The sequence below is a fragment of the Nicotiana sylvestris genome, chromosome 4, assembly GCF_000393655.2.
Source record: "Nicotiana sylvestris chromosome 4, ASM39365v2, whole genome shotgun sequence".
Taxonomy (NCBI): domain Eukaryota; kingdom Viridiplantae; phylum Streptophyta; class Magnoliopsida; order Solanales; family Solanaceae; genus Nicotiana; species Nicotiana sylvestris.
Window position 1 is genome coordinate 179,513,626 of NC_091060.1, and position 26,424 is coordinate 179,540,049.

General features: G+C 38.2%; 2 protein-coding genes across 2 annotated transcripts; one reads left to right on the plus strand and one right to left on the minus strand.

The window, feature by feature from the left end:
• Positions 1-2,808: 2,808 nt before the first annotated feature.
• Positions 2,809-5,498, minus strand: LOC104221583 (uncharacterized). The gene is made up of 4 exons (XM_009772660.1): positions 4,527-5,498; positions 4,031-4,098; positions 3,359-3,508; positions 2,809-3,175 (listed from the first exon to the last, which is right to left on the minus strand). The coding sequence occupies exons 1-4, from the start codon at positions 5,496-5,498 to the stop codon at positions 2,809-2,811; spliced, it is 1,557 nt and encodes a 518-aa protein (XP_009770962.1).
• A 5,625-nt stretch (positions 5,499-11,123) lies between these two features.
• On the plus strand, positions 11,124-15,066 carry LOC104211898 (U-box domain-containing protein 15). Its single transcript, XM_009761036.2, has 4 exons — positions 11,124-11,662; positions 12,169-12,285; positions 12,900-13,325; positions 13,778-15,066. Exons 1-4 carry the CDS (start codon positions 11,315-11,317, stop codon positions 14,834-14,836), a joined length of 1,950 nt encoding a protein of 649 aa, XP_009759338.1. The 5' UTR covers positions 11,124-11,314; the 3' UTR covers positions 14,837-15,066.
• The last annotated feature ends 11,358 nt before the right edge of the window (positions 15,067-26,424 follow it).

The window sequence follows — 26,424 nt, forward strand, 5'->3', positions numbered from 1 at the left end:
CAGGTTTCAGTCAAAAGGAGGATTAATAAGTTTATCTTTTATAGGGAAGTAATTTTATATTTATATACCCAAAAAAAATAGGAAGTAATTTATATTCATTAGATAGTGCTGGTCAAAAACTTGGACCACTAGCTATTAAATATTTCATTGAGCAATCCAATGAATCATATAGAAAAAGAAAGTGCTACTAGCGAAATTAAATTATAAAGAGCTGAATTTTGTTCGTAAATATATATTTTTGAATTATCATGAATTTTGGTTACAGTCTCCAATGGAATGAGCCAAAACTAAATACGAAAAAATGCCGTACCAAATTGCCAAAAATCTGCATATTTGCAGAGACCTCGCAGTTTGTTAATTTCTTGTACTCTGTACTGTATAATCAATCTTTAAAATTTTGGAACTAGTTCAAAAATAAACAGGAGGATTAATGAGAATAACTGCTTATGTCACAAATTTATATATTTATAGATTCAATGAATTATGATAATGCTAATAATGACAAAATTTATAATGGAAAATGGCTTAAAATGTTTGAAGAAATCACACTGGGAAATATAATTGTTTAGCTTCTTTTTTCTTCATCATAATTGTTTATCTCTATTAAATTCCGGCAATGGAACAGTAGCTGAGCTAAGAATGCAACAACAACAATGGCGGAAGCTTAGTGATGTGAACTTGAAGTCGTTCGATGAGAAGAGAAGAATATTCTGGAAGAGAGTTTTGATATTATTCATTCAAAAACTATGTAAAACTAATGGCACTTCTCCCACATGTATATAAAGAGAGAGAGCTAAGCTAACCAACTAAGAGCTAAGCTAACCAGCTAACTGACAGTTGTCCAAACTCGACCACTAACTGACTCTCTAACTAAGCTAATACTAATACACTAACTATATATACAAGTGGAAGATATAATTAATCTTAACACCCCCCCCCCAAGTTGGAGGTGTTGCAAACACAGCCAACTTGCTTAATGTGGCACCATGTTTGATTCCAGTTAAGGCTTTAGTCAGAATATCTGCCAGTTGACTGTATGTTCCAATGTGGTGGAGTGAAATTAACCCTGCTTGTAATTGATTGCGCACAAAGTGACAGTCCACTTCTATGTGTTTGATTCTTTCGTGGAAGACTGGATTCTTGGCAATATGAAGTGCAGATTGACTATTACAGTACACTGAAATAGTCATTGAAAAGGGGACATGTAGTTCTTCAAACAACATTCTCAACCATACTAGTTCCCCCACTACTTTCCTTAAAGCCCTGTACTCTGCTTCTACAGAAGATAGTGATATAGTTTCCTGTTTCTTGGACTTCCAACTAACAGGACTATTTTCCAGAAGCACCAAATAGCCTGTGATGGATCTCCTGGAATCAGGACAACTAGCCCAATAAGAGTCACAATATGCTCTAACTGTACAATCTGCATCTATGGACATGAAGATTCCCAGAGTGGGATCACTTTTCAGATACCTAAGCAGATGGAAAGTTGCCTTCAAATGTGATTCTCTTGGCTCTTGCATGAATTGACTCAAGTGTTGAACACTATATGCAATGTCCAATCTAGTGTTGGTTAGGAAATTCAGCTTTCCTACCAGTTTCCAGTAGTATGTAGGATCCTGTAGAATGACACCTTCTTTAGCCTTTAGCTTTACTGTAGGGTCTAAGGGTGAAGAACAAGACTTATAGTCTAGGCAGTCATACTCCTTCAATATGTCCAACACAAATTTCCTTTGAGAAATTATCACACAATCATCCTTGTACATTACTTCCAGCCCAAAAGTGCAATTGCCCCAGATCTTTGATCTTAAACTGCTCATGCAAGGAGTCTTTCCACTGTGTGATCTCCTCTTGATCAGTTCCAGTAAGCAACACATCATCAACATATACTGCAACATATATCAATGAATCTCCTTTTTTCTTATAAAAGAGTGAATAATCATTCATGGAGTGTGTATATCCTTTTGAGCATAAAGCCTCAGTCAATTTTGCATACCACTGTCGACTAACTTGTTTTAGACCATAGAGAGATTTGTTTAGTTTGTATATTAGTCCAGGTTTGTCCACAACAAGTCTAGGAGGGGTTTGCATATATACTTCCTCATTAAGCCCTCCATGGAGGAAGACATTGTTTACATCTAGCTGAGATATGCACCAACCCTTCTTCACTGCTGTGGCTATTAATGCTCTCACTGTTGTCATCTTCACTACTGGGGAGAATGTCTCTGTGTAGTTAATTCCTATGTGTTGTGTGTAGCCATTCACAACTAGTTTGGCCTTGAACCTTTCTATACTACCATCAGCTTTATGCTTCACTTTGTAAACCCATTTGCATCATATTGCTTGTTTTCCTGGTGGTAAAGCTACTAGGTACCAAGTATGGTTGGAATATGGGGCCTCAAACTCCTGTGTCATTGCAGCTTACCATGCAGGATCAATGGTTGCTTCCTCATATAATGATGGTTCCTTGTCATGACAAACATTTCTCACAAGAACTTGACTATTAGGAGTTAGTAGATCAGAGGCAACATGGTAGTTTACAAAAAACAGGGCACTAAGGGAGTTGGTATTTAGTTTAAGTTTAGGTAGGGAATGTACATAGTCTTGTAGGTAACTGGGTGCCTTATGTGTTCTTGATGACTGTCTCAGTTGTATAGGTTCTTCATGAGACTGTTCAGTATGATCCTATGATGAAAATTGTGTTGGAGAATTTGGTGTCATGGATGAAGAATGATCATGTGTAGGTGACATGAGATTAGTTGTGTTGTCAACATTACTCCTTTGAACACTCAAATGTTCAGATGTTTGCTATGTAACATTTGTACTGTCAGGAAGTTTCTCACATAGAGGTTCAATGAAAGGAATTGAATGAGGGACATAAAATTGGGAAGATATATCCAAATTGGTTGCAAATGGAAAGATAGACTCATTGAAGACTACATCTCTGGAAACAATGATTTTTCTAGTAGCCAGACTTAGAACTTTGTATCCCATTGTGTTGAAAGGATAGCCAACAAAAAGATGTGGTGTTGTTCTAGGTTCAAATTTGTCTCTATGAGGCCTAGGCACAGTGGGGTAGCACATGCAGCCAAAACTCTTTAGGTGAGAGTAATTTGGCTTTCTCTTATACAACAGTTCATATGGAGTTTGATCATTGATAGAAGTGGAAGGCAACCTGTTTATGAGGAAGGTTGCACAGAGTATGCATTCATCCCAATATTTTTGGGGCAATTTTGACTGAAAGAGGAGAGCCCTAGCTGTCTCAAGGAGGTACTTGTGTTTTCTTTCCACCACACCATTTTGTTATGGAGTGTAAGGGTAAGCTCTTTGACGTATGATGCCTTTGGATTGGAATAACATGTTTGTCTCTGTGTTGGTGAACTCCAATCCATTGTCTATTCTCACAGCTTTAACATTTACTCCAAATTGATTTTCCACCAAACTAAAAAATCCCTTAAGAACTTGGTAAACATTGCTTTTACTGGATAGGAGATCAGCCCAAGTGGTCCTATTAAAATCATCCACAATAGTAATGAAATATTTGTACTTGTCATGTGTGGGCACATCATATGGTCCCCATAAGTCAACATGTAGAAGCTCAAAAATCCTATTGGTTGTATTAATTTTTTGAGGAAATGTGAGCCTTTTCTATCTGGCCATTGGGCAGATGGTACAATTAAAGGGTTGTTTGGGAGAAAAGGTTACAGGGATAGAGGAAATACTTTTTATTTTCACAAAAGGAACATGTCCAAGTCTGTTATGCCACAGAACATCCACATGTTTCCAACACACAGATGAGAAAAAGGACTAGAACAATTAGAAGATGAACTCTGAGAAAGAAATTATTTTTTCATTGCTTGCACTTGGACTATTTACAATTGAAGATGAGAAAACACACTTATTGGCATGAGATGTTGTATTTACAATAGAATGAAGTGGACACTGTGTGTTACAAGTGCATTGAGTGACAAGGGTGGACAGAAAATCAATGACATTTGCTCCAGGACTTGTACTGTTGTTCTTTAAGCACCTGGGACATAAGATATAAAGTCCATATTTGACTCTACCAATCACCAGAGGCCTCTTCATTGAAGGGGCCTGCAGTATACAACAGGACTTGATGAAGGCAACAAGACAATTAAGATGAGAAACTAGAGAATGAACGGAAATCAGGTTGTATTTAAAATAAGGAACCAACATTACCCTATTCAAAGTGATCTTAGGAGTAAGTACAATATTGCCAATCTCAGTCACCTTCACTTTTTAGCCATTTGGGAGAATGAAAAGTAGGGGATAATGCAGAGTTATTATATTGGTTAGTAAGGATCTATTAAACGTCATGTTATTTAATGCCCCTGAATCTATAATCCATGAATCAGTTTGTTTTTGAAACATTCACATGAGAGTTTCCCAAAATCAATAATGGAGGTGCAAGCTATGATACCTGTAAAGTTTGTTGATGAAGTGTTGACATTGTCTGGGCTATCTGTCCCTCCTCTTGATTGGAACTACTGTAGTAGATTCACAAGTTGATTGTATTCTTCATTTGTGAGACTGAAATTTTGAGCACTGCAGCTTTTATCACCAGTATGTTGAGTATCTGCGGCTGCTACATGTGCATTAGCCACTCTTCTATTTCCCCTATTGAATCCGGTACCTTGGTTTACACCTGAGTTATTCCCATAGTTATAGTTTTGTCTTGGATTTTGATTGAAACTGGAAGATTGATTGTGACTTATATTTGGATTCTGATTTTGATTGGAGCCTTGAGGATAGCCATGAAGTTTATAACACTTCTCTCTCGTGTGGCCTGGCCTCTTACAGTAATCACAGAAGGGTCTGTTTCTATAGCACTGAGAGTTATTGGGTGAATAATTTGTCTTGAATGATGTTGTCCTATTTGTGTTGACATTTAGGGCTAATGACTCAAGAGATAAGTGGTTATGAGGCTTAATTTCTCTTTGTCTTTCCTCTTGAATCAGTAATGAGAAGGCCTGTGCAATTATGGGAAGAGGATTCATCATGAGGATACTTCCTCGAACAACAGTGTAGGTTTCATTCAGCCCCATAAGGAATTGTATTAATCTTCTATCATGTTCTGCTTTGTGCATAGTTTCCCTTGCTCCACATGTACAATTGCAGGTGCAATGAGATTTAGTAATTAGAGTAGTAAGTTCATCCCACAACTTCTTCATTTTTGTATAGTAGCTAGTAATGTCAAGTGCTCCTTGAGACAAGTCGTTAATCTCCTTTTGAATTTGGTAGAGCTTTGTTCCATTTGTCTGATCATATTGATCTTCAAGCTCTTTCCACAACTCCATTGCATCTGTCACATATTCAACACTGTTTGCAATCTCCTTTTCCAATAAATTCAAAATCCATGAAGTTACCATATCATTACATCTCTCCCACAATCGATAGCTTGAGGAGTTTGGATCTGGCTTTTTGTCGTTACCATTGATGAAGCCTAGTTTATTTTTCACCAATAGGGCTCTCATTACACCTCTTCTCCATAAGCGATAACCAAATCCATCAAATAAAACAAGAAATAAGGCTATTCTCGGATTATCAGAGGGATGCATGTAAAAGGGCTACTAGTATCAACAATTGGCTGATTAGGAGATACAACCACAGTTGGTGCAGGTTGTTCAACATCTCCATCAGTAGCCATCTCATACGAGGCGTAAAGCTCAACTAATCAACCAGGACAATTCCAACTACAAAACTAGAACTCTGATACAGGATTCTAAGAGAAATGTATTGAAATCGATGAGATCAAATCATCAAAGTTTGCATGCACATGAACAAAACAAAATCGAGGATGATGAAATTAGATTCAATAGATCTGGAAAAGTGAATCGGAGCTTCTGACCTTGCTCTGATACCATATTAAATTCCGGTAATTGAACAGTAGCTTCTTCCTTAGCTGAGCTAAGAATGCAACAACAACAATGGCGGAAGCTTAGTGCTGTGAACTCGAAGTCGTTCGATGAGAAGAGAAGAACATTCTGGAAGAGAGTTTTGATATTATTCATTCAAAAACTATGTAAAACTAATGGGACTCCTCCCACTATATAAAAGTATGTAAAGAGAGAGAGCTAAGCTAACCAACTAACTGACAGCTGCCCAAACTCGACAACTAACTGACTCTCTAACTAAGCTAATACTAATACACTAACTATATAAACAAGTGGAAGATATAATTAATCTTAACAATCTCCTTAGATATTAATAATGTAGTAATTCTTTTAGGGAAAACAAGTGGTTAAGTTTTAATCTCGTGGTTTGCAGGTTTTCAATCTTTGTGATCAAGAACTTCTAATGCTAAATATTTTTGCCAACTTGCATTATATTAAAATTTCATTTATCAATACAATTATGCGATATTCATTTGAACTTATAGGTCACATGGAGACAATTTTATCGTTGCTTCAAGGTTCCTCTTCCGGTTCCAATAATCTATACAATTGTTAAACCGAGTACTTATATTATGTGGCATATTTGGATGGCTAGGTTCATGGTCATAGGATAAATGTGAACCAAATGCGATCTTAAATAAAACTTTATTTGATTTTTAAGAATATCAAGAATTAACGTTTTTTTGTTTTGGTAACTAAATATTTTTATTATTACCAAAGTAACTGTACAAACTCGTAGCTAACTAACACAATTAGCTAACCAAGTAATTGTTCCACTACTACATGATCTAAGAGAGCTTTTCTAGAATTTAAACGTAAGAACTTCATTCCTAATTCTACTTGGAGCTCTCACACTATAAACACAAACAATATCTCTAGCTAATGACTCATTATTTCTATACAATTTCTCAAAGATTCTCATGTTCTTTCGATTTAAATGCTATGGACATATTCCGTGTATATCATCTTGAAAATCTGTGCAGCTTGAGATCTCCCCTTTGATCTACTAATAATCTCTTGTTGATGTTGTTGCCATCCCACTGTGTTTATTGGTCGTCCTTGTGCCCATTGAAGCACTCTATGCCATACTTATTTAGCAAATTCGCATTCCAGGAAGAGGTGCTCATTAGTTTCCTCTGAGCTTTGGAACATCACACATTAAGTATTTATCTCAACTCCTCATTTGGCTAATCTGTCAGCAGTTAGTAGCCTGTCCTGCAGTTGCAACCATAGCGTAAATCTTATTTTTGGTCGAGCAGCATTGGTGAACATCATGCATTTCCATGACACTCTAGTTTCCTCTCCTATCAGTTGTATGTATATTTGCCTTGTGATACTCCTTCTAGTTTTGAAATTGCATTGCATTTCCTCCGGTGTGGACCTTGCTTCCATAATCTTCCGAACCATTCAGCATGCCTGTTTAGGTATAGCCATAGAGTTTATTGATTGACCTTTGATATAATATGTGTATATCTATAGTTTATCCTGCTTGTGTGCTAGATCCCAGTAGGTCTTTGCTATAACAACTTTATTCCAAAGGTGTAAATTTGTCAGGTTAAGACCACCTATACTTTTTGGAGCACAAACTTTATCCCAGGAAACCAGAGCTTTTTTGGTGATGGTATTGCAGCCCGACCATATGTAGCTTCTACACTATGCATCAATAGTCTTTAGGACTTTAGCAGGTAGCACAAACAGTTGGGCCCAGTAGGCTTGCCCACAAAATAAACAATTTGGACAAGTTGAATTCTTTCTGCATAAGACAGTTTCTTTGCAGTATATGATGAAATCTTTGCCACTATCTTCTCTATAAGAGGTTGCCAGTGTATTAGGGAAAGCTTCTTGGTCGACAGAACCCCAAGGTATTTAAATAATAGGAAGAAGGACCTTCACATGGTGTTTATTGATCTGGAGAAAGCGTACGATAGGGTTCCTAGGGAGGTCTTATGGAGCTGCTTAGAGGATAAAGGGGTCCCGATTGACTATATTAGGGTGATTAAAGACATGTATGATGGAGCTAAGACTCGGGTTAGGACAGTAGGAGGCGACTCTGAACATTTTCCAGTTATTACGGGGTTGCACCAAGGGTCTGCGCTCAGCCCATTCCTATTTTCCCTGGTGATGGATGCACTGACTCATCATATTCAAGGGGAGGTGCCATGGTGCATGCTATTTGCTGATGACATTATTCTAATTGACGAGACACGAGGCGGCGTCAACGAGAGGCTAGAGATTTGGAGACATGCTCTTGAGTCTAAAGGTTTCAAGTTGAGCAGGACGAAGACGGAATACCTCGAGTGCAAATTTGGAGTTGAGCCGACGGAAGCGGGAGTTGAAGTGAGGCTTGACTCTCAAGTCATTCCCAAGAGGGGTAGTTTCAAGTACCTTGGATCGGTTATTCAGGGGATCGGGGAGATTGACGAGGATGTCACACACCGTATAGGGGTGGGGTGGATGAAGTGGAGGTTAGCGTCGGGAGTCTTGTGTGACAAGAAAGTGCCACCGTTACTAAAAGGTAAGTTTTATAGAGCAGTGGTTAGGCCTGCCATGTTATATGGAACTGAATGTTGGCCGGTAAAGAACTCACACATCCAGAAGATGAAAGTAGCAGAGATGAGGATGTTGAGGTGGATGTGCGGGCATACAAGAATGGATAAGATTAGGAATGAAGATATTCGAGAGAAGGTGGGCGTGGCCCCCATGGAGGACAAGATGCGGGAAGCAAGACTCAGATGGTTCGGGCACATTCAGAGGAGGAGCACTGATGCACCGGTGAGGAGGTGTGAGCGACTGGCTGTAGTGGGCACGCGGAGAGGTAGAGGACGACCTAAGAAGTATTGGGGAGAGGTGATCAGACAGGACATGGCGCGACTTAGGATTACTGAGGACATGGCCCTTGACAGGGAATTATGGAGGTCGAGTATTAAGGTTGTAGGTTAGGGGAGAGTTGTGAATATTTCTACAGCACAATAGAGTGAGACTAGCCAGTTAGGAGTTGGACTAAGAATGTCATTGGTCGTCTATTGATGCAGCGCTTTACCTGCTAGTTTTACTATACCAGCCATCTTTTTCGTATTTCGTATTCTGTATTTCATATCTATTGTATTGCTGTTATTTTATTATGCATTTTTATTATGCATTTTCATGGTACTAATATATCGGCTTCTGTTGCTTTTGAGCCGAGGGTCTCCTGGAAACAGCTTCTCTATCCTTCGGGGTAGGGGTAAGGTCTGCGTACATATTACCCTCTCCAGACCCCACTTGTGGGATTATACTGGGTTGTTGTTGTTGTTGTTGTTGTTGTTGTTGTTCACCTTTAGGGAAATCCAGTTCATGTTGGATTCTCTCTCTGTCATCTTTGCTCATTCCAGTAAAGTATATTGAACTTTTTCCTAAGTTTGCTTTTAGACCTGAGGCTTCAGAAAATTGATTAAAGCAAAGATGTAGTGCAGTCACTGATGAGATGTCACCTCTGGCAAAGAGCAACAGATCATCTGCAAAACCCAACTGTGTGATTGCTAGCTTTGAACATCTCGGATGATAATGAAACTCTGCCACATCTGTCATTCCTTTCAGGCTCCTACTCAAGTATTCCATTACAATGGTAAAGAGGAAAGGATACATGGAATCACCTTGTCTGAGTCCTTTGGCGGCATTGAAAGGTTCTGATGGTTCATCATTAATCAATATAGTATAATTGACTGTTACCCATATGATAAATTGTGCAGCAAATCCTAGTTCCACCATGATTTGCTCCAAGTATATCCACTCCACTGAGTCATAAGCTTTTTACAAATCTATCTTTATTTCTAAATATATATATATATATATATATATATATATATATATATACATGACATTAAACGAACAATACTTAAAGATGGTATTTTTTTGGCTTACAAATGGCGCAGGTTTACACATACACACAAAAAAACTTCTGAATAAATAGCAAAAATTTAGGTTCTTTTTTTTTTTTTTTTTTGTGGATGCGAATGATGTGATAAAACGAAATAATCCAAAAGAAGGTCAAAGTCTCATGGAAAATAGCTGGGAACAGCATGTGATAGTATATGGATAAAAGGGGCAGCCCTTGCACAGAGTACCCCAAGGAACGCACCTTTAGGAGTGTGATGTAGATAGTTTACCCTAATGCAAGGTCCGGGGAAGGGCTGCACTCCTAGAGGTGTGATGTAGATAGCCTACCATTATGCAAACACGAGTGGCTGCTTCCATAGTTCGAACCCGCGATCCCGGAGATAACTTTACCGATATTCCAAGGCTCCCGTTCATGCGATGGATATGGATATTGATGGTAAAATTTGCATACATAACTACAGTATATGTTCCGCGTAACTATAGTATATGTTCCTATGACTTTATACGTTTTAACTCATAGTTTAACTAAAATTTTTAATTGCATGAAATCTCTTTAGATAATAAATTCCAAGTTGAGTAGTAAATACTGAAATGTCGATCTTTTAGATATGTGAGACTCATTTTATAACTTAATATAATAAGCGATCATGACTCTTGGGATAATAGATACTTATACTAGCTACTAAAACAAATACTCCATGAATTAGTGATGAGCAAAATCTATAGCTAATTAAACACCAAAATCCGTTGCTAATCCTACTAAGTAATGGATTAGCGACAGATTATCAAAAAACTATGTTAGCTACGAGAGAATTAGTGACAAAGTTCATAGCTAATTCCAGTTCATAGCTAATTGCACGATATGAGTTGGAACCTTTATCTCCTTTTTCCCTTAGTATTATATATACTCTCCCTACCAATAAGGGTTGTGGTGGAGTGGTAAGTACTCCTTCATCCTTAACCAGAGGTTTTGAGTTCGAGCCCTAGGTATGGAGTCACCTTTGTTAGGGAGCGCTTTACCCCCCAATATGGGACTTCCCGGCGCGAATCCGGATTAGTCGGGCCCCAATGTGGGTACCGGATACCGGGTGAGAAATCAAAAAAAAAATTATTTATATATATTTATATATACACACATATATACGTGGAAATGTACGTGGAATTAAACAAAAAAAACACAATATATTAATTGTACGTGGAATTAAAGCGCGATAAAGGGTAACCGCTAAGATAACGGAATTTCAAAATCTTGGCATTTCCAAAGCCGCAAAAATATTTTTCCTATTTTCTTCTCCTCTAATCCACACCCGCATGTAACGCGGGTAAAATTAGCAGAGACAGAACATTGACCGAAAAAGAGAAAATCAAAGCCTGAAAATTCCATCGAAATTAATTAAGGGTTTTGTTTTTTCTCTCCCCAATTATATCCTCCAAAAAAACAACCTTTATTGAAGCCAAAATCATAGCTTTTTGATCTGGATTCTAGGGCTTGTTTTTTGGGGGTTTAATTTAATTTACAAATGGTAACTGCTGGGGAAAAGGATATTGAAAATCAAGGTTTTACAATGGAGGAAGAAAATGGATCAAGTTGTCAAACTAGCCCACAAGATAAAAGAGAATTGGTTTATGAATTAATGGGTATAATTCAAACTGTAAGTTCTTATGCTGAATATAGGAGGACTCAAAGAAAAGAAAGTCGTAATCTTGTTCGAAGGATGAAGCTTTTATTACCTCTTTTGGAAGAAATTAGAGATTTTGAAGAGCAAATTCCTGAATCGGGTATTGAATGTTTGGTAAAGATGAAGAAGGCATTCCATTCTGCTAAGAAATTGTTAAAATCTTGTCATGGCGGTAGCAAACTTTACCTGGTTAGCAAAATTCTTTGTTTTATTAATTCTGAATAGCCTCCTGCGGAAATGTAGGGTAAGACTGCGTACAATAGACCCTTGTGGTCTAGCCCTTCCAGGGATCCCGCGCATAACGGAAGCTTAGTGCACCAGCTGTCCTTTTTTCATGCGTATTATCATCATGCTTTACTTTTGGTAGGAGGTGATAAATGTCAATTTGTGTAACCACCTCAAAAAGATTAAGAGAGATACTATGTTTTTAACTATTACTGAATAATTATATTATGTCTCAAGGCGCCCCTTCATGTTTGGGCCTGATTCATTTTCATGGACCAAACACGTGAAAATATTATGGGTGGCGAGGAGGTTTGAACCTAAAGACCTCCAGCATGCTCTAGTACCATGCTAATTTGTGTGTCCACCTCATTTAAAAGCTTAAGCTATTAGAAAGGCCACTCTTAATTATATTATGTGTCTCGAATATATGTTGCGGGGATTTATTTATCGTTTTGTACATTGTTATGCAGGCTTTAGAAAGCGAGGCTGTAATGCGGAGATTTCATTCTGTGTATGAAAAATTAAGTCATGCTTTGGATGGTATGCCTTATGAAGAACTTGGAATTTCAGATGAAGAGAAGGAACAGGTCAGATCCTTTAAAGATCAATTTTATGAATCACAATATTATCTTCTAAAGAATTAGATGAAAGGGGCCAAATAGAGTAGAGTGGTAATTGAGGATTACATAGCCGACTAGTTTGAGATTGAGGCATAATAGTTGATATAATGCTGTTAAACATTGTTTATTTATTCATAGATGAGCCGATGGAAGCATAGCTGAATGGGCATATAGTTAGACCAAAGTCTATATCGTGAATTGTACGAGGTCACAAAGAATTGACTTATTTATAGAGTGATTTTATGATCGATACAGGATATAGACTAGTCATCCTTCATCTTATTCTATATCAAAAAAGGTAAGAAGGGTGCATTCTTGAGCTGGTTAATAAATTGAAGGTGCATTTTGCGTGGTGCGCTGTTAGATACACGATGGGATCTTATGATGGAGTCAATTGTTTAGGAACTCTTTTTTGAGATTGCTCCCTTTTGCTATCGTTTTGTTGAAAGTTACCTGCTCGTAATGTCCAAATGTTTAGTTTACTTAACATTCTTGAGTAGAACAGTCTGTACCTATTTTGCTGATATGATAGTACTGCAGCTTACAATGTGAATAATATATTCATGATGTGATACATTCAGGTGGAGTTGATGCTCGTTCAATTCAAACGAGCTAGGAAACGAATCGATACTCAAGATATGGAACTTGCAATGGATCTAATGGTATCATTATCCACAGAGAATGACAGAAATGCAGATAGTGCTAGCATAGAGAGGCTCGCGAACAAGCTGGAATTGCATACTGTTGAGGACCTAAAGGCTGAAACAATATCAATAAGAAAAGTGATTAAAGAAAGACGAGCACAGAATGCTGAGAGCACGCAACAAATCATAGATCTTTTAAACAAATTGAAAAGGTTAGCAGGGATGGAAGAAACTGGTATTTTTGACGAACCTGTTATTCCCAAAGCTCTTGAGAAATCCACTTCTTTGGCGATCCCCAATGAATTCCTCTGTCCGATCACGTTACAGATTATGACAGACCCGGTTATTGTTTCAACTGGACAGGTAAGAACATTTCGCTCTGTTATTCTTGAATTTTTCCCTTGCCTATAGGTTTGGAAAACCCACTGTTCTAATAAATTTGAGAAATGAAAACCTATTGTCTGCCGTAGGATTGGGAAAACCATTCTCTTACAGATTTAGGACTACTTGAGATGTATAAGGGTTGTAGTTGGAGATTCTTTGTAGTATACTGCCCTGAGGATTAGGCTTAGCCGAACCTCATTAAATCCTTGTGTTATTTTTCTTTTCTATTTGCTTCGTGTATAATTGTGTGCTAGTTAACCCACAATCTTCCGTAACAATTAGTATCAGAATCAGGTTAGGGTTTCTACACTCGTGTAAGAATGTTTAACTAGTGAACTGATCCATGAAAATTCTTCAAGTTATCTATGTATAGTAGCTGAGTTAGTGAAGTGTTAATAACTTTTCTGTTTCCAACTTGTTATCTGTTGCAGACATATGAAAGAGAGAGCATACAGCATTGGTTGGATACTAATCATCGTACATGTCCGAAAACAGGGGAAACTTTGACACACTTGTCATTGGCACCAAACTTTGCTCTAAAGAATTTAATAGAGGAATGGTGTTTGAAGAACAACTTTCAACTTCCAACAAAGCAGGCTTCTACAAACCCCGAAAGTCCTTCTGCTGGAAGTGATGAAAAACTATTGTCGTTGATTGAAGACTTATCCTCGTGTCATTTAGAAGTGCAGAGAAAGGCTGTGACAAATATTCGGATGCTATCAAAAGAAAATCCGGAGAAAAGAACTTTCATTGCTAACAGCGGAGGAATCCCATCAATCGTGCAATTAGTGTCCTATCCGGATTCCAAAATCCAGGAGCATGCTGTCACAGCTCTTTTAAACTTGTCAATCGACGAATCAAATAAGAAACTTATATCCAAAGAAAACGCCATTCCAGCAATAATTGAGGTATTGCAAAATGGAAGTGTTGGTGCTAAAGAGAACTCTGCAGCAGCATTGTTTAGTTTATCAATGCTTGATGAAAATAAAGTAGCTATAGGTTCGTTAAATGGTATCCCGCCATTGATTGATCTATTGAAAAATGGGACAATCAGAGGGAAGAAGGATGCTATAACTGCACTCTTCAATCTATGTTTCAACCACACAAACAAAAGTATAGCGATCCAAGCCGGGATTGTAGCACCATTACTTCAACTACTAGAGGAAAAACATTTAGACATGGTTGATGAGACTCTATCCATATTGTTAGTTCTAACGACACATCCAGAAGGTAGACAGGAAGTTGGAAAGCTTTCGTTCATCGAAACTCTTGTAAATTTGATTAGAGATGGTACTCCAAAGAACAAAGAATGTTCAGCAGCTGTGCTTCTTGAGTTAAGTACACACAATTCAAATCTTATGCTTGCTGCTCTACAGTATGGTGTGTATGAGCATTTAGTAGAGATAGGGAAAGAGGGAACTGACCGAGGACAAAGGAAAGCAAAATCAATATTACAGCTTATGACTAAAACTGAGCAGATTCCATACTGACAATGCAAAGTCAAAAATTGTACTTACTGACTTAGCTGGAATTGTATATCCTTGTAAAATTTCAATCTTTTTGTTTTCCTCTTTTTTATTTCTTGTGAGTCAAACAGTCGAGATTGTGTATACTGTACAGTGGTGGAGCCAGGATTTTTGACAAGGGGATTCAAAAATATCCGAAAATGCCACACTTGGTTTTCAACCTGTATTCTCTTGTATATTTTGTTTATGTATAAAAATTGTTTTTGTTTATGCGTTGTAATTTTCGACGAAAGCGAGTCAATTCATTGCACGTGTCTCCGCATTGACTGTTTGCTTCGCATTGCAGGAAAAATAGGTTGTTTCCTATTCTTCCTATGATTTCTGTGGTGATACTTATATTGTCTCCGTTTGTCTTTTTGTCCTTTTGAGCCGAGGGTCTTTCGGAAACAACCTCTCTATCCCTTCAGAGTAGGGTAAGGTCTGCGTACACACTATACTCCCAAACCCTATTAGTGGAATTTCACTGGGTCGTTGTTGTTGTTTTCCTGCTGAAAACTTGTGAATTATTAAGGCAAAATCAAGTCCATAAATCTGCTGGACCAACTCACTTTTGCAGCAAATATGAGAACATTTCATATTCATTTTCATTTTGATGAAAATTAGAGTTATGAATACAAATCTTTCCAATATCATGCTAGGTTGTAATTTATTGTAAATTCGAGGTTTTATAAAGATGAAAGTCTTAACAGTAGAGTGTACTTACCTCTCTCTTATGTGTGAGGTCCGAGAAAGAATCTGATTAGTGTATTGCATGTACTGACATGTTATATTTGCGCAAAAGAGTTTCTTTGTGACTTGAACCATTAATCTTTTGGTCACACGATCGTTTCAAGAATGCAAATATTTTTTCTTTAATATGGAGAATAATCTAGATGCATTTTCTAATCTAAGCAATAAATGATTCAAACTTCTGCGAAAACAGCAAACACGAAAAGCTATTAGACCAGTATTAATATGGGTATTGTTACCAAATGACTTTAAAAACTTTTAGTCGCAGTTTGGTTCAAATACTATTTAATATATTGAGAAATGTATATTTTGAACCTCCCAAAAAGTAATAGCCAACAAAATATATATATTCGTTTTGTATATATGTGTATTCTATGCATATAATATATATAGTTTTTGGCTAGCAAATACAATTAGGTTTAGCCTACCAGCCACTTTTGTATTTTGTCAGTGTGACGGCCTTTGTATCTAATATTTTAATGCAATCAACTAAATTTATTATTATTATTTCATATAGAATTAATTTTTATTTACTGATGATATAAAAAGTTGTTTACCTCGAAAATACGAGTAACAATTAAATTTAATTTGAAAAATATGTGATTTAGTTCAATATTAATTAATAATCAAGAAGTATAGCGTATAAATGAAAGAAATGAGTAAATCAAACCAATATTGCTAGGCAGTATCGACCTCGAGCCAAAAGGACCTCGAGATGGACCAAGGACAATAAGGCAAGAATAATAAAGCTAAAGGACAATTCTGATGAACAATGAGCGAAAAAGTAAGAGAGTATATTCTTTGCCAATGATTGATGATGTTTACAAATGATTGGGGTCTCTTTTATATAATAGGGAAACCCTAAATAAGGTACATTTCTATTTACAGTAAGGAATCTTATTGGGACAGTTGTATAACCGCCTAGTACGGATTTGTAGTAATTCGTACAAATCAATTCCGGCATTTACGCCATGATCTTGGGGACGTGGCGGGAATCTTGTCCTTCTGTAACAAACTCATAACGGCACTGTCGTACTTGGCTCCGATGTTCCTCGAGCACTTAGGTCTTCGAGCCTCTTATGATTTTGACCGTATACAAATAGTCCCCGCGTTTCTTAGAATAAAATGATAAGAAACGATTTGATTCTCAACCCTTCGATGCCTCGATCATGATGCCAATCTTGTGACGTCGGCGACTAAAGTGACTGAAAGGTCGCATCTGCACAGTTTCCCAAGGCCATCAGCAGTTGATGGTCGGCTATTTGGCTTCCCCAAAACGCTTAAGCGGCCTCTATAAATAGGCCAACTTCATAATTTTTGCAAACTTTACTTCTCAAATCACTCTTAAAATCTCTTTGGCTCCTTCAACTTCTTTGAGGTCACCCTCTTCTCAATTTGCCCTTGCTACAACATCTACTCTTTCTCCTCTTTTGAATTTCTCAACAACAATGGTTAAAACATCTAAGACCGTTCCCCAGAAAGAGAAAGCTTCTTCATCATCGCGGTCGGCCAGGGGTAGAACAGTGGTGCCACCTCGTATCGAGGAGTGCACTCCCGGGCCATGTGATATAACTTCAGATTTTAAAATCGATAAACCTGCGCCATGTCTCGATACATCTTCTTGATTACTAAAGATGAACTTGAGCAGGTGAAAAAGGATTGCAATTGGGAGAATAAGGATGGGGTGATCCCCTCCCCGAAGAGGACATCACCACCCACAAGGTAGGATACTTAAGAGTGTATACCTACCCTTTTACATTGGGTCCCGTAGATCTATCACTGGGTCCCATAGACCCAATTATTCTCGATTTTTGCCAACAATACCAGGTGACGCTTGGCTAGATCTATCCTTCTTTTTGGCGCATCATCAATTTGATCAGGTATTTCTCGGTCCAGGTCGAGGGGATGCCTTTTACCCTCGACCACCTGATCATGTTATATAGCCCCCGCCTTTATCGAGGTGGTCTGATAAAGCTCCAGCATCGATCTTCAAAATCTCTTTTCTCTAGAATCGATGAGGACAAGGACCGGGGATGAATGAGCCGGTTTGTCCGAATCGGGACCTCCGATCTGATCCTCGCTGAGAGGGTGCCATTCCCCTAGGAATGGAACATGAAACATAAATATAGATTTATCGATAATGACTTAATATTTTGCTTTTCTTACTCTTTCTCGATCTCATCCTTTACCCGATCTAATCATTTTCTGATGGTGCAGCTGTTCCTTGGTTTCCTCGCACGGTCCCGGACCTTGCAGGTTAGGTCCGGCAACTGGCCTCCACTTCTTTATACGCAGAATATTGTTGGCGTGACTTAGCCAAGGGTCGATGGGAAGCTGAAAACCATGGTGAGTTCTCTTATTTACATGTTTATGTTTCTTAGTGGAGTACTTACTTTTTCGTTATGCAGCCCTCGGAGACGTCGTTGCTATGCGGCCGCCCCCGCCCGGTGAAGATGAAATCCCAAATCCTGTGAAGGAAAAGAAAAAGAAAAGAGGGTCGCCTACAAGTTCCCCGAAGTCAAAGAAAATCAAGGATCGAAAGCCTAAGGCCGATACGTGGTCCTATCTCCAAAAATGGCCCAACGTCTTCGGGATGAGGATGAAGAGGGAGAAGATGACGACTGCCTGTTGGTATCTCAAAAAAGAGGAAACATTGACGCTCCAAAGGTTGCTGAACCGATGGTGGCAGATGCGTTTCAATCTCGAGCCGAAGAAATTTCGGAGGGGAGCTCGAGCAAAGTCCCCGTGCCATCAGGTGGAAAAAGTGTGCCTCGTCCCGAGGGACACTTGGTGGGTGAGCTCAAAGAGCCTAACTCTGAGGCCCTTCAAAGACATGATAATATCCCAAGTGTATCACTTGGGGTAATCAATGTAGATGATTCGCCGCCGGACCCGGTGTTCTCTGAAGGGCAATTCCGAGATGCCCAGGTCATGAGGACTTCTAATGTGGGAACGACCCATGAAGGGAGCGACATTTTCGGGAGTGTCTTGCGAGGATCGAGGATGGTCCCGATCCTGACGCCTTATTTATTTTTGATGAGGCCCAGTGACTCTTCAAAAAGTAAGTTTCTACCTTTAAAATTACGCATGTTCTTTATCCTTGTCGTTCTGAGTCTAACTTTTCCCTTTTGTGAAGGCTATGACGCTCCATCAAGAAGCGTTTTCAAAGTCTCGAGCCGAGCTTGCTCGATGTGAGGCCGAGCTCAAGAAGCTCACGGAAGAGAGGGACAACCTTAAGATACTCTATGTCAAAAAAGAGGGGGAGATCAGTGTCACACCTCCTTTTTCCGCCCCCGCAAGGGGTGAAGGAGTTTTTCCAATTAAAGGACAATCGAAAAGGGATTTGTTTATTTATTTCAGAGTCGTCACTTGGGAGATTTAGGGTGTCCCAAGTCACCAATTTAATCCCGGATCGAGGAAAAGAATGACTCTGTATTACAGTCCGCGAACCAGAAATCCGGATAAGGAATTCTGTTAACCCGGGAGAAGGTGTTCGGCATTCCCGAGTTCCGTGGTTCTAGCACGGTCGGTCAACTGTCATATTCGGCTTGTTTATCTGATTTTTTATACAATTATGAGCTTATGTGCGGATTTTAACTCTTTACCGCTTTCATTATTATTATTATTGTTATTATTTTACGGAGAATTGCAACATTGTGAAAACGTATTTCATACCACGTCGCAATCAATGCACACATGGTTATCGACACATTTCGACTCCGTTGAGATTTGGATTTGGGTTACATAAATGCACACCCATATTTAAGAAAATGATTTGTTAAAGACGCGCCTAGAACGACTAGCGTATTGTTGTTTTGGGAAAGGCCGTAAAATTTCTCTAGACGGCCAACTCCGATGTTCTAAGTAATTAATGCATACATTTGTGAGGGCCCCGCAATCTATACATTTTACTAGGCGAGGCTCATCTCATTTATTTTAAATGGACAAATCTTAAAGCGACTACATTTTTTGTATTAAAATTAGTCTCTAAAATAAAGAAAGAAAATCCTAATTAATTACGAGCCTTTTTATTTATTTAAGAAAGCATGGCATACTAATTGCTAGATTAATACAAATATTGATGAAAAGGAATTTTACAAAAAAAAAAATCGAAATTATAAATAAAAATAAAATTCGACAACTAATATTCAAAAGAATCAAATATAGCTAGATTAAAACTCGCATTGTTATAAAAAATTATTGAGATTAATTATTCAGAACCATTTGAAACTAGATTTAACCATAATTACTAAAGCTTATTAGAAAGTTTATTAAACTTAAACGTTCTTCTAATCTTGTTTGAACTCAAATCATGCCTTAATGCCTAATTCATGAAATTTAGTTCAAATTCATGCCTTAGCTAAATTTAGCTACTTGTTTACGATTAACCTACTGTTGATAATCTTAAAACCTTCATAACTAGCGAATTAACCCGTTTTGCCGAGCCGATTCATTAAAGACTAACTTATGTTATTTTCTCTTATTCCAATTATTATTCAGTAATACATGAAATAACCTAAATACAATCAATAAAAGGAAGAAAGAAAAAACGAAATTAAAACTTCAAAATTCCATTCTTCATGTGTATTCATGCTTCCACAGTTTTAACTTGCAATAGCTAGTATTACAGTCGTGTACCTGGTATTGGAAACAAGAGAAGATAAAGATGAGAAGCAGCAGTAGTAGTAACAATGCAGCACAGCAACGACAGTCCAGCAACACAGGAATAGACCAGTAACAGTAGGAATAGCAGAAAACCCAAGAGACTACAACCAAGAAAGAAGTTTCAAGCTTCGATGAAACAATAGCAATTAATGCTGATTTCATACAATGAAGGAAAGTAGAAGATCTTTTTTCAGTTTTTATTCTCTCCTTTTGTTTTTCAATTTCTATCTCTCAATTCTCTTCCAAAACTCTCCTCTCTTTTCAATCTCATCATCCCCCCTTATATACAAAGCAAGACCCCCTTTTACCTCTTTCCCCTTTAACTTTTATTATTACCCATACTTTTACTTTAGTAAAAGTAGTCAACGTGGGCCCCCGTGTTCCCTCTTTTTGAAAAGTAGTCAAAGTAGGCCCCTATGTTCCCTCTTTTTGAAAAGTAGTCAAAGTGGGCCCCCTTGTTCCCTCTTTTTGAAAAGAAGACATCATTATCCACCTTTTCCTTTTTGCTTTTATCATTACGTCTTGCCCCCCACCATAATTAAATAATCTGCAATTGGTTAATTCCCGTATTACCCCTAAAACTACTGTTACTGCCCTGATTCAAAATCTGTTATAACTTCAAAAATCTATCCAAATAACAATTATCGCACATTTAAATAGCAATTAACTATAAAAATCACACTATTTAGACGTTAAATGCTAAAAATGCAACGTACATTATTTTTATGATTTTGTAAAACAAACTTAAATAAATACTAAATGTAAATGCGACATATTTTTGTAATTTTTTATTAATTTAACCAATAAACATGCACAGATAGAAATACAAATAATTATCAAAAATGCCACAAAAATTCTAAAATTGCACACAAAGGAAAATTGTTTTATTTTGGATTTTTTGGGAGTAATTCTCTCATAGGGAAAAAATCACGTGCTTACAGCTGCCCCTCTTTGCCCGAAGACACGAAGGGTTTTCGTGCAAAGATAAAGTGAGCGATTTTTGCCCATCCGAGTACTCCGTGTGAAGCATTTTTTGAAAAAGATTTAACCGAACCTTTGCTTCAAAGGTTTCCTACATATCCCTGGCTAAAGGGGAATCAGGTTAATGTAGTTCGGGAAGTTTTGGTAGCTGGGACTACCATGGGACTGCAGTGTTACTGTTGTTGCATGCTATTACCACTGCTTACCGATCTCCTTGTTACACCGTGCTTAAAAGAAAACAAGAAGCTAGGCTAGACTACAGATCATAAGATCTCATCTATCTTCAACTTGTTCTTGTTGCCTTGCTTTCTTGTCGGCTTGTGTTTCTTCTGGTGCTTTTCTTCCGAGAATTTGGGGATGACACTGGCCTTTTGCTTTTCTGAATACCAGTTTTCATCATTTTGTTCGGTCTATTGGGGATATGGCCTCCTTCATTAAGCTTTTCGGTGGTTCCTCTGGGGATACGACTTTCTTCATCAGATTTGTTATGTTGGGCATAATTTAATGTTCACAGGACGCTTCTTTCAAGACGCGTCTTTCTTCTTTTTGACTCATGCGCTTGAACTTGTGCTGGGACCTCTTGTTGCAACCTTCTGCTTCCCGGTGCTGGGGATTTTTATTGTTTCCTGCTGGGGATTCCTGTTGTAACCTTCTGCCTTCCGGAGGGGTTACTGATTTCAAGACCTAAAGTATAAGACTGAAAAGTATTCCTCTCGTTATACAGGTGTACGCCTGAAACATGAAATGTAAAGACTGAAAAGTATTCCTCTCGTTATACAGGTGGGCGCCTGAAACATAAAATGTAAAGACTGAAAAGTATTACTCTCGTTATACATGTGGGCGCCTAATTTTAACAACAACTTTGAAAAATAAAATGCCATTCCTTTCTTTAGGCTGGCGAGATTTCAACAACTTTTAAAAATAAAACGCCTTTCCTCTCTTCAGGCGGGCTCCTGACTTCAACAACATTTTTGAAAATAAAATGCCATTCCTTTCTTTAGGCTGGCGAGATTTAAACAACAACTTTTAAAAATAAAACGCCTTTCCTCTCTTCAGGCGGGCTCCTGACTTCAACAACTTTGAAAAATAAAATGCCATTCCTTTCTTTAGGCTGGCGAGATTTCAACAACTTTTAAAAATAAAACGCCTTTCCTCTCTTCAGGAGGGCTCCTGATTTCAACAACAACTTTTGAAAATAAAGTGTCATTCCTTCCTTTAGGTTGGCGAGATTTAAACAACTTTAAAAATAAAACGCCTTTCCTCTCTTCAGGCGGGCTCCTGACTTCAACAACTTTGAAAAATAAACGTCTTTCCTCTCTTCAGGCGGGCTCCTGATTTCAACAACAACTTTTGAAAATAAAATGACATTCCTTTCTTTAGGCTGGCGAGATTTCAACAACTTTTAAAAATAAAACGCCTTTCCTCTCTTCAGGCGGGCTCCTGACTTCAACAACTTTGAAAAATAAACGTCTTTCCTCTCTTCAGGCGGGCTCCTGATTTCAACAACAACTTTTGAAAATAAAGTGTCATTCTTTCCTTTAGGTTGGCGAGATTTAAACAACTTTAAAAATAAAACGCCTTTCCTCTCTTCAGGCGGGCTCCTGACTTCAACAACAACTTTGAAAATAAAATGTCATTCCTTTTTTTAGGTTGGCGAGATTTAAATAACTTTAAAAATAAAACGCCTTTCCTCTCTTCAGGCGGGCTCCTGACTTCAACAACTTTGAAAAATAAAATGCCATTCCTTTCTTTAGGCTGGCGAGATTTCAACAACTTTTAAAAATAAAACGCCTTTCCTCTCTTCAGGAGGGCTCCTGATTTCAACAACAACTTTTGAAAATAAAGTGTCATTCCTTCCTTTAGGTTGGCGAGATTTAAACAACTTTAAAAATAAAACGCCTTTCCTCTCTTCAGGCGGGCTCCTGACTTCAACAACTTTGAAAAATAAACGTCTTTCCTCTCTTCAGGCGGGCTCCTGATTTCAACAACAACTTTTGAAAATAAAATGACATTCCTTTCTTTAGGCTGGCGAGATTTCAACAACTTTTAAAAATAAAACGCCTTTCCTCTCTTCAGGCGGGCTCCTGACTTCAACAACTTTGAAAAATAAACGTCTTTCCTCTCTTCAGGCGGGCTCCTGATTTCAACAACAACTTTTGAAAATAAAGTGTCATTCTTTCCTTTAGGTTGGCGAGATTTAAACAACTTTAAAAATAAAACGCCTTTCCTCTCTTCAGGCGGGCTCCTGACTTCAACAACAACTTTGAAAATAAAATGTCATTCCTTTTTTTAGGTTGGCGAGATTTAAATAACTTTAAAAATAAAACGCCTTTCCTCTCTTCAGGCGGGCTCCTGACTTCAACAACTTTGAAAAATAAAATGCCATTCCTTTCTTTAGGCTGGCGAGATTTCAACAACTTTTAAAAATAAAACGCCTTTCCTCTCTTCAGGAGGGCTCCTGATTTCAACAACAACTTTTGAAAATAAAGTGCCATTCCTTCCTTTAGGTTGGCGAGATTTAAACAACTTTAAAAATAAAACGCCTTTCCTCTCTTCAGGCGGGCTCCTGACTTCAACAACTTTGAAAAATAAACGTCTTTCCTCTCTTCAGGCGGGCTCCTGATTTCAACAACAACTTTTGAAAATAAAATGACATTCCTTTCTTTAGGCTGGCGAGATTTCAACAACTTTTAAAAATAAAACGCCTTTCCTCTCTTCAGGCGGGCTCCTGACTTCAACAACTTTGAAAAATAAACGTCTTTCCTCTCTTCAGGCGGGCTCCTGATTTCAACAACAACTTTTGAAAATAAAGTGTCATTCTTTCCTTTAGGTTGGCGAGATTTAAACAACTTTAAAAATAAAACGCCTTTCCTCTCTTCAGGCGGGCTCCTGACTTCAACAACAACTTTGAAAATAAAATGTCATTCCTTTTTTTAGGTTGGCGAGATTTAAATAACTTTAAAAATAAAACGTCTTTCCTCTCTTCAGGCGGGCTCCTGACTTCAACAACTTTGAAAAATAAAATGCCATTCCTTTCTTTAGGCTGGCGAGATTTCAACAACTTTTAAAAATAAAACGCCTTTCCTCTCTTCAGGCGGGCTCCTGATCTCAACAACAACTTTGCAAAATAAACGCCTTTCCTCTCTTCAGGCGGGCTCCTGACTTCAACAACTTTGAAACTAAAACGCCATTCCTTTCTTTAGGCTGACGAGATTTCAACAACTTTTAAAAACAAAACGCCTTTCCTCTCTTCAGGCGGGCTCCTGACCTCAACAACAACTTTGCAAAATAAACGCCTTTCCTCTCTTCAGGAGGGCTCCTAACTTCAACAACTTTGAAACTAAAACGCCATTCTTTTCTTTAGGCTGACGAGATTTCAACATCTTTTAAAAACAAAACGCCTTTCCTCTCTTCAGGCGGGCTCCTGACCTCAACAACAACTTTACAAAATAAACGCCTTTCCTCTCTTCAGGCGGGCTCCTGACTTCAACAACTTTGAAACTAAAACGCCATTCCTTTCTTTAGGCTGGCGAGATTTCAACAACTTTTAAAAACAAAATGCCTTTCCTCTCTTCAGGCGGGCTCCTAACTTCAACAACTTTGAAACTAAAACGCCATTCCTTTCTTTAGGCTGGCGAGATTTCAACAACTTTTAAAAACAAAACGCCTTTACTCTCTTCAGGCGGGCTCCTGACCTCAACAACAACTTTGCAAAATAAACGTCTTTCCTCTCTTCAGGCGGGCTCCTGACTTCAACAACTTTAAAAAATAAAACGTCTTTCCTCTCTTCAGGCGGGCTCCTGATTTCAACAACCCAAAATATCCTATTTTGAGGGTGGATGAACCCAAAATATCCTATTCGAGGGTGGATGAACCCAAAATATCCTATTCGAGGGCGGATGAACCCAAAATATCCTATTCCTATTCGAGGGCGGATGAACCCAAAATATCCTATTCGAGGGCGGATGAACCCAAAATATCCTATTCGAGGGCGGATGAACCCAAAATATCCTATTCGAGGGCGGATGAACCCAAAATATCCTATTCGAGGGCGGATGAACCCAAAATATCCTATTCGAGGGCGGATGAACCCAAAATATCCTATTCGAGGGCGGATGAACCCAAAATATCCTATTCGAGGGCGGATGAACCCAAAATATCCTATTCGAGGGCGGATGAACCCAAAATATCCTATTCGAGGGCGGATGAACCCAAAATATCCTATTCGAGGGCGGATGAACCCAAAATATCCTATTCGAGGGCGGATGAACCCAAAATATCCTATTCGAGGGCGGATGAACCCAGTTTCTTCAACTTAAATGTAAAGACTGAAATGTATTCCAACTTCAAAACTTGAAATTTAAATTGTCATTCTACAGGTGAGCTCCTGACTTCTTTAACTTAAAATTTAACAACCTCCGTTCTACAGGCGGGCTCCTGACTTTAACAATTTCTTAAATTTTAACACCTCCATTCTCCAGGCGGGCTCCTGACTTCAACTCTAATACTTTTAAAAATAAATCAAGCTCCTTTAGAGCTTTGGAGAAAGATTCATCGGACTAAGATTTGATATCTCAGGAGAAAATTTCATCAGACTAGGACTTTTATCCTAGGAGGAAAATATAAAGATCAAAGGTTTGAGAAACGTACCTTGGTAATTCCTCTTTTTTTTTTCTTTTCTTTTTCCCTTGCGCTGCTTTGTTCCTGTTTCAACTCTCAAGCAAAGAAAATTTTATCAGTTTTTAAAATGGTGGCCGATTTGTGGCCTTGCTGGGGATGATTTTCTCCTTTAAAAGCTCGTGTTGTCTTTCCCCGCGACTGCTGGGGATAACACGGATGGGGAATTATTTACTTACCTGTTGGGGAATAATATTATTGGGGAATCTCCTTTCTTCCCCTTTTCTCAAAAACTACCTCCTTCAAAACTTTTCTCTCTCAACATTGCTGGGGATAAAATGTTATCAGTCGGGGATAACGCTGTTGAGGATAACACTGCTGGGAGATTTTGATTCCTTCAAAACTAGTGCTTCACTCTTCTGAAGGCTGCTAGGAATGATACTGGCCTTTTGCTTTTTCCGAGCACAAGTTTCATCCCTTTGTTCTGTCCGCTGGGGAACAACTTCCTTTATTAAAACTTGTTATGCTTGGGGTAAAACTGGTTCAAAGACCACTTCCCT

What these genes read in the sequence shown, in the direction of transcription:
- LOC104221583 (XM_009772660.1), bottom strand. Translation starts at nt 5,498, where the DNA reads ATGAGAGCCCTATTGGTGAAAAATAAACTAGGCTTCATCAATGGTAAC. An exon ending in ATGAAGAATACAATCAACTT is followed by an intron (nt 4,099 to 4,526) that starts GTGAATCTACTA and finishes TGTATACTGCAG; the next exon opens with GCCCCTTCAATGAAGAGGCC. An exon ending in CTTTATATCTTATGTCCCAG is followed by an intron (nt 3,509 to 4,030) that starts GTGCTTAAAGAA and finishes TGATTTTAATAG; the next exon opens with GACCACTTGGGCTGATCTCC.
- LOC104211898 (XM_009761036.2), top strand. Translation starts at nt 11,315, where the DNA reads ATGGTAACTGCTGGGGAAAAGGATATTGAAAATCAAGGTTTTACAATG. An exon ending in CAGATGAAGAGAAGGAACAG is followed by an intron (nt 12,286 to 12,899) that starts GTCAGATCCTTT and finishes TGATACATTCAG; the next exon opens with GTGGAGTTGATGCTCGTTCA. An exon ending in TTATTGTTTCAACTGGACAG is followed by an intron (nt 13,326 to 13,777) that starts GTAAGAACATTT and finishes TATCTGTTGCAG; the next exon opens with ACATATGAAAGAGAGAGCAT.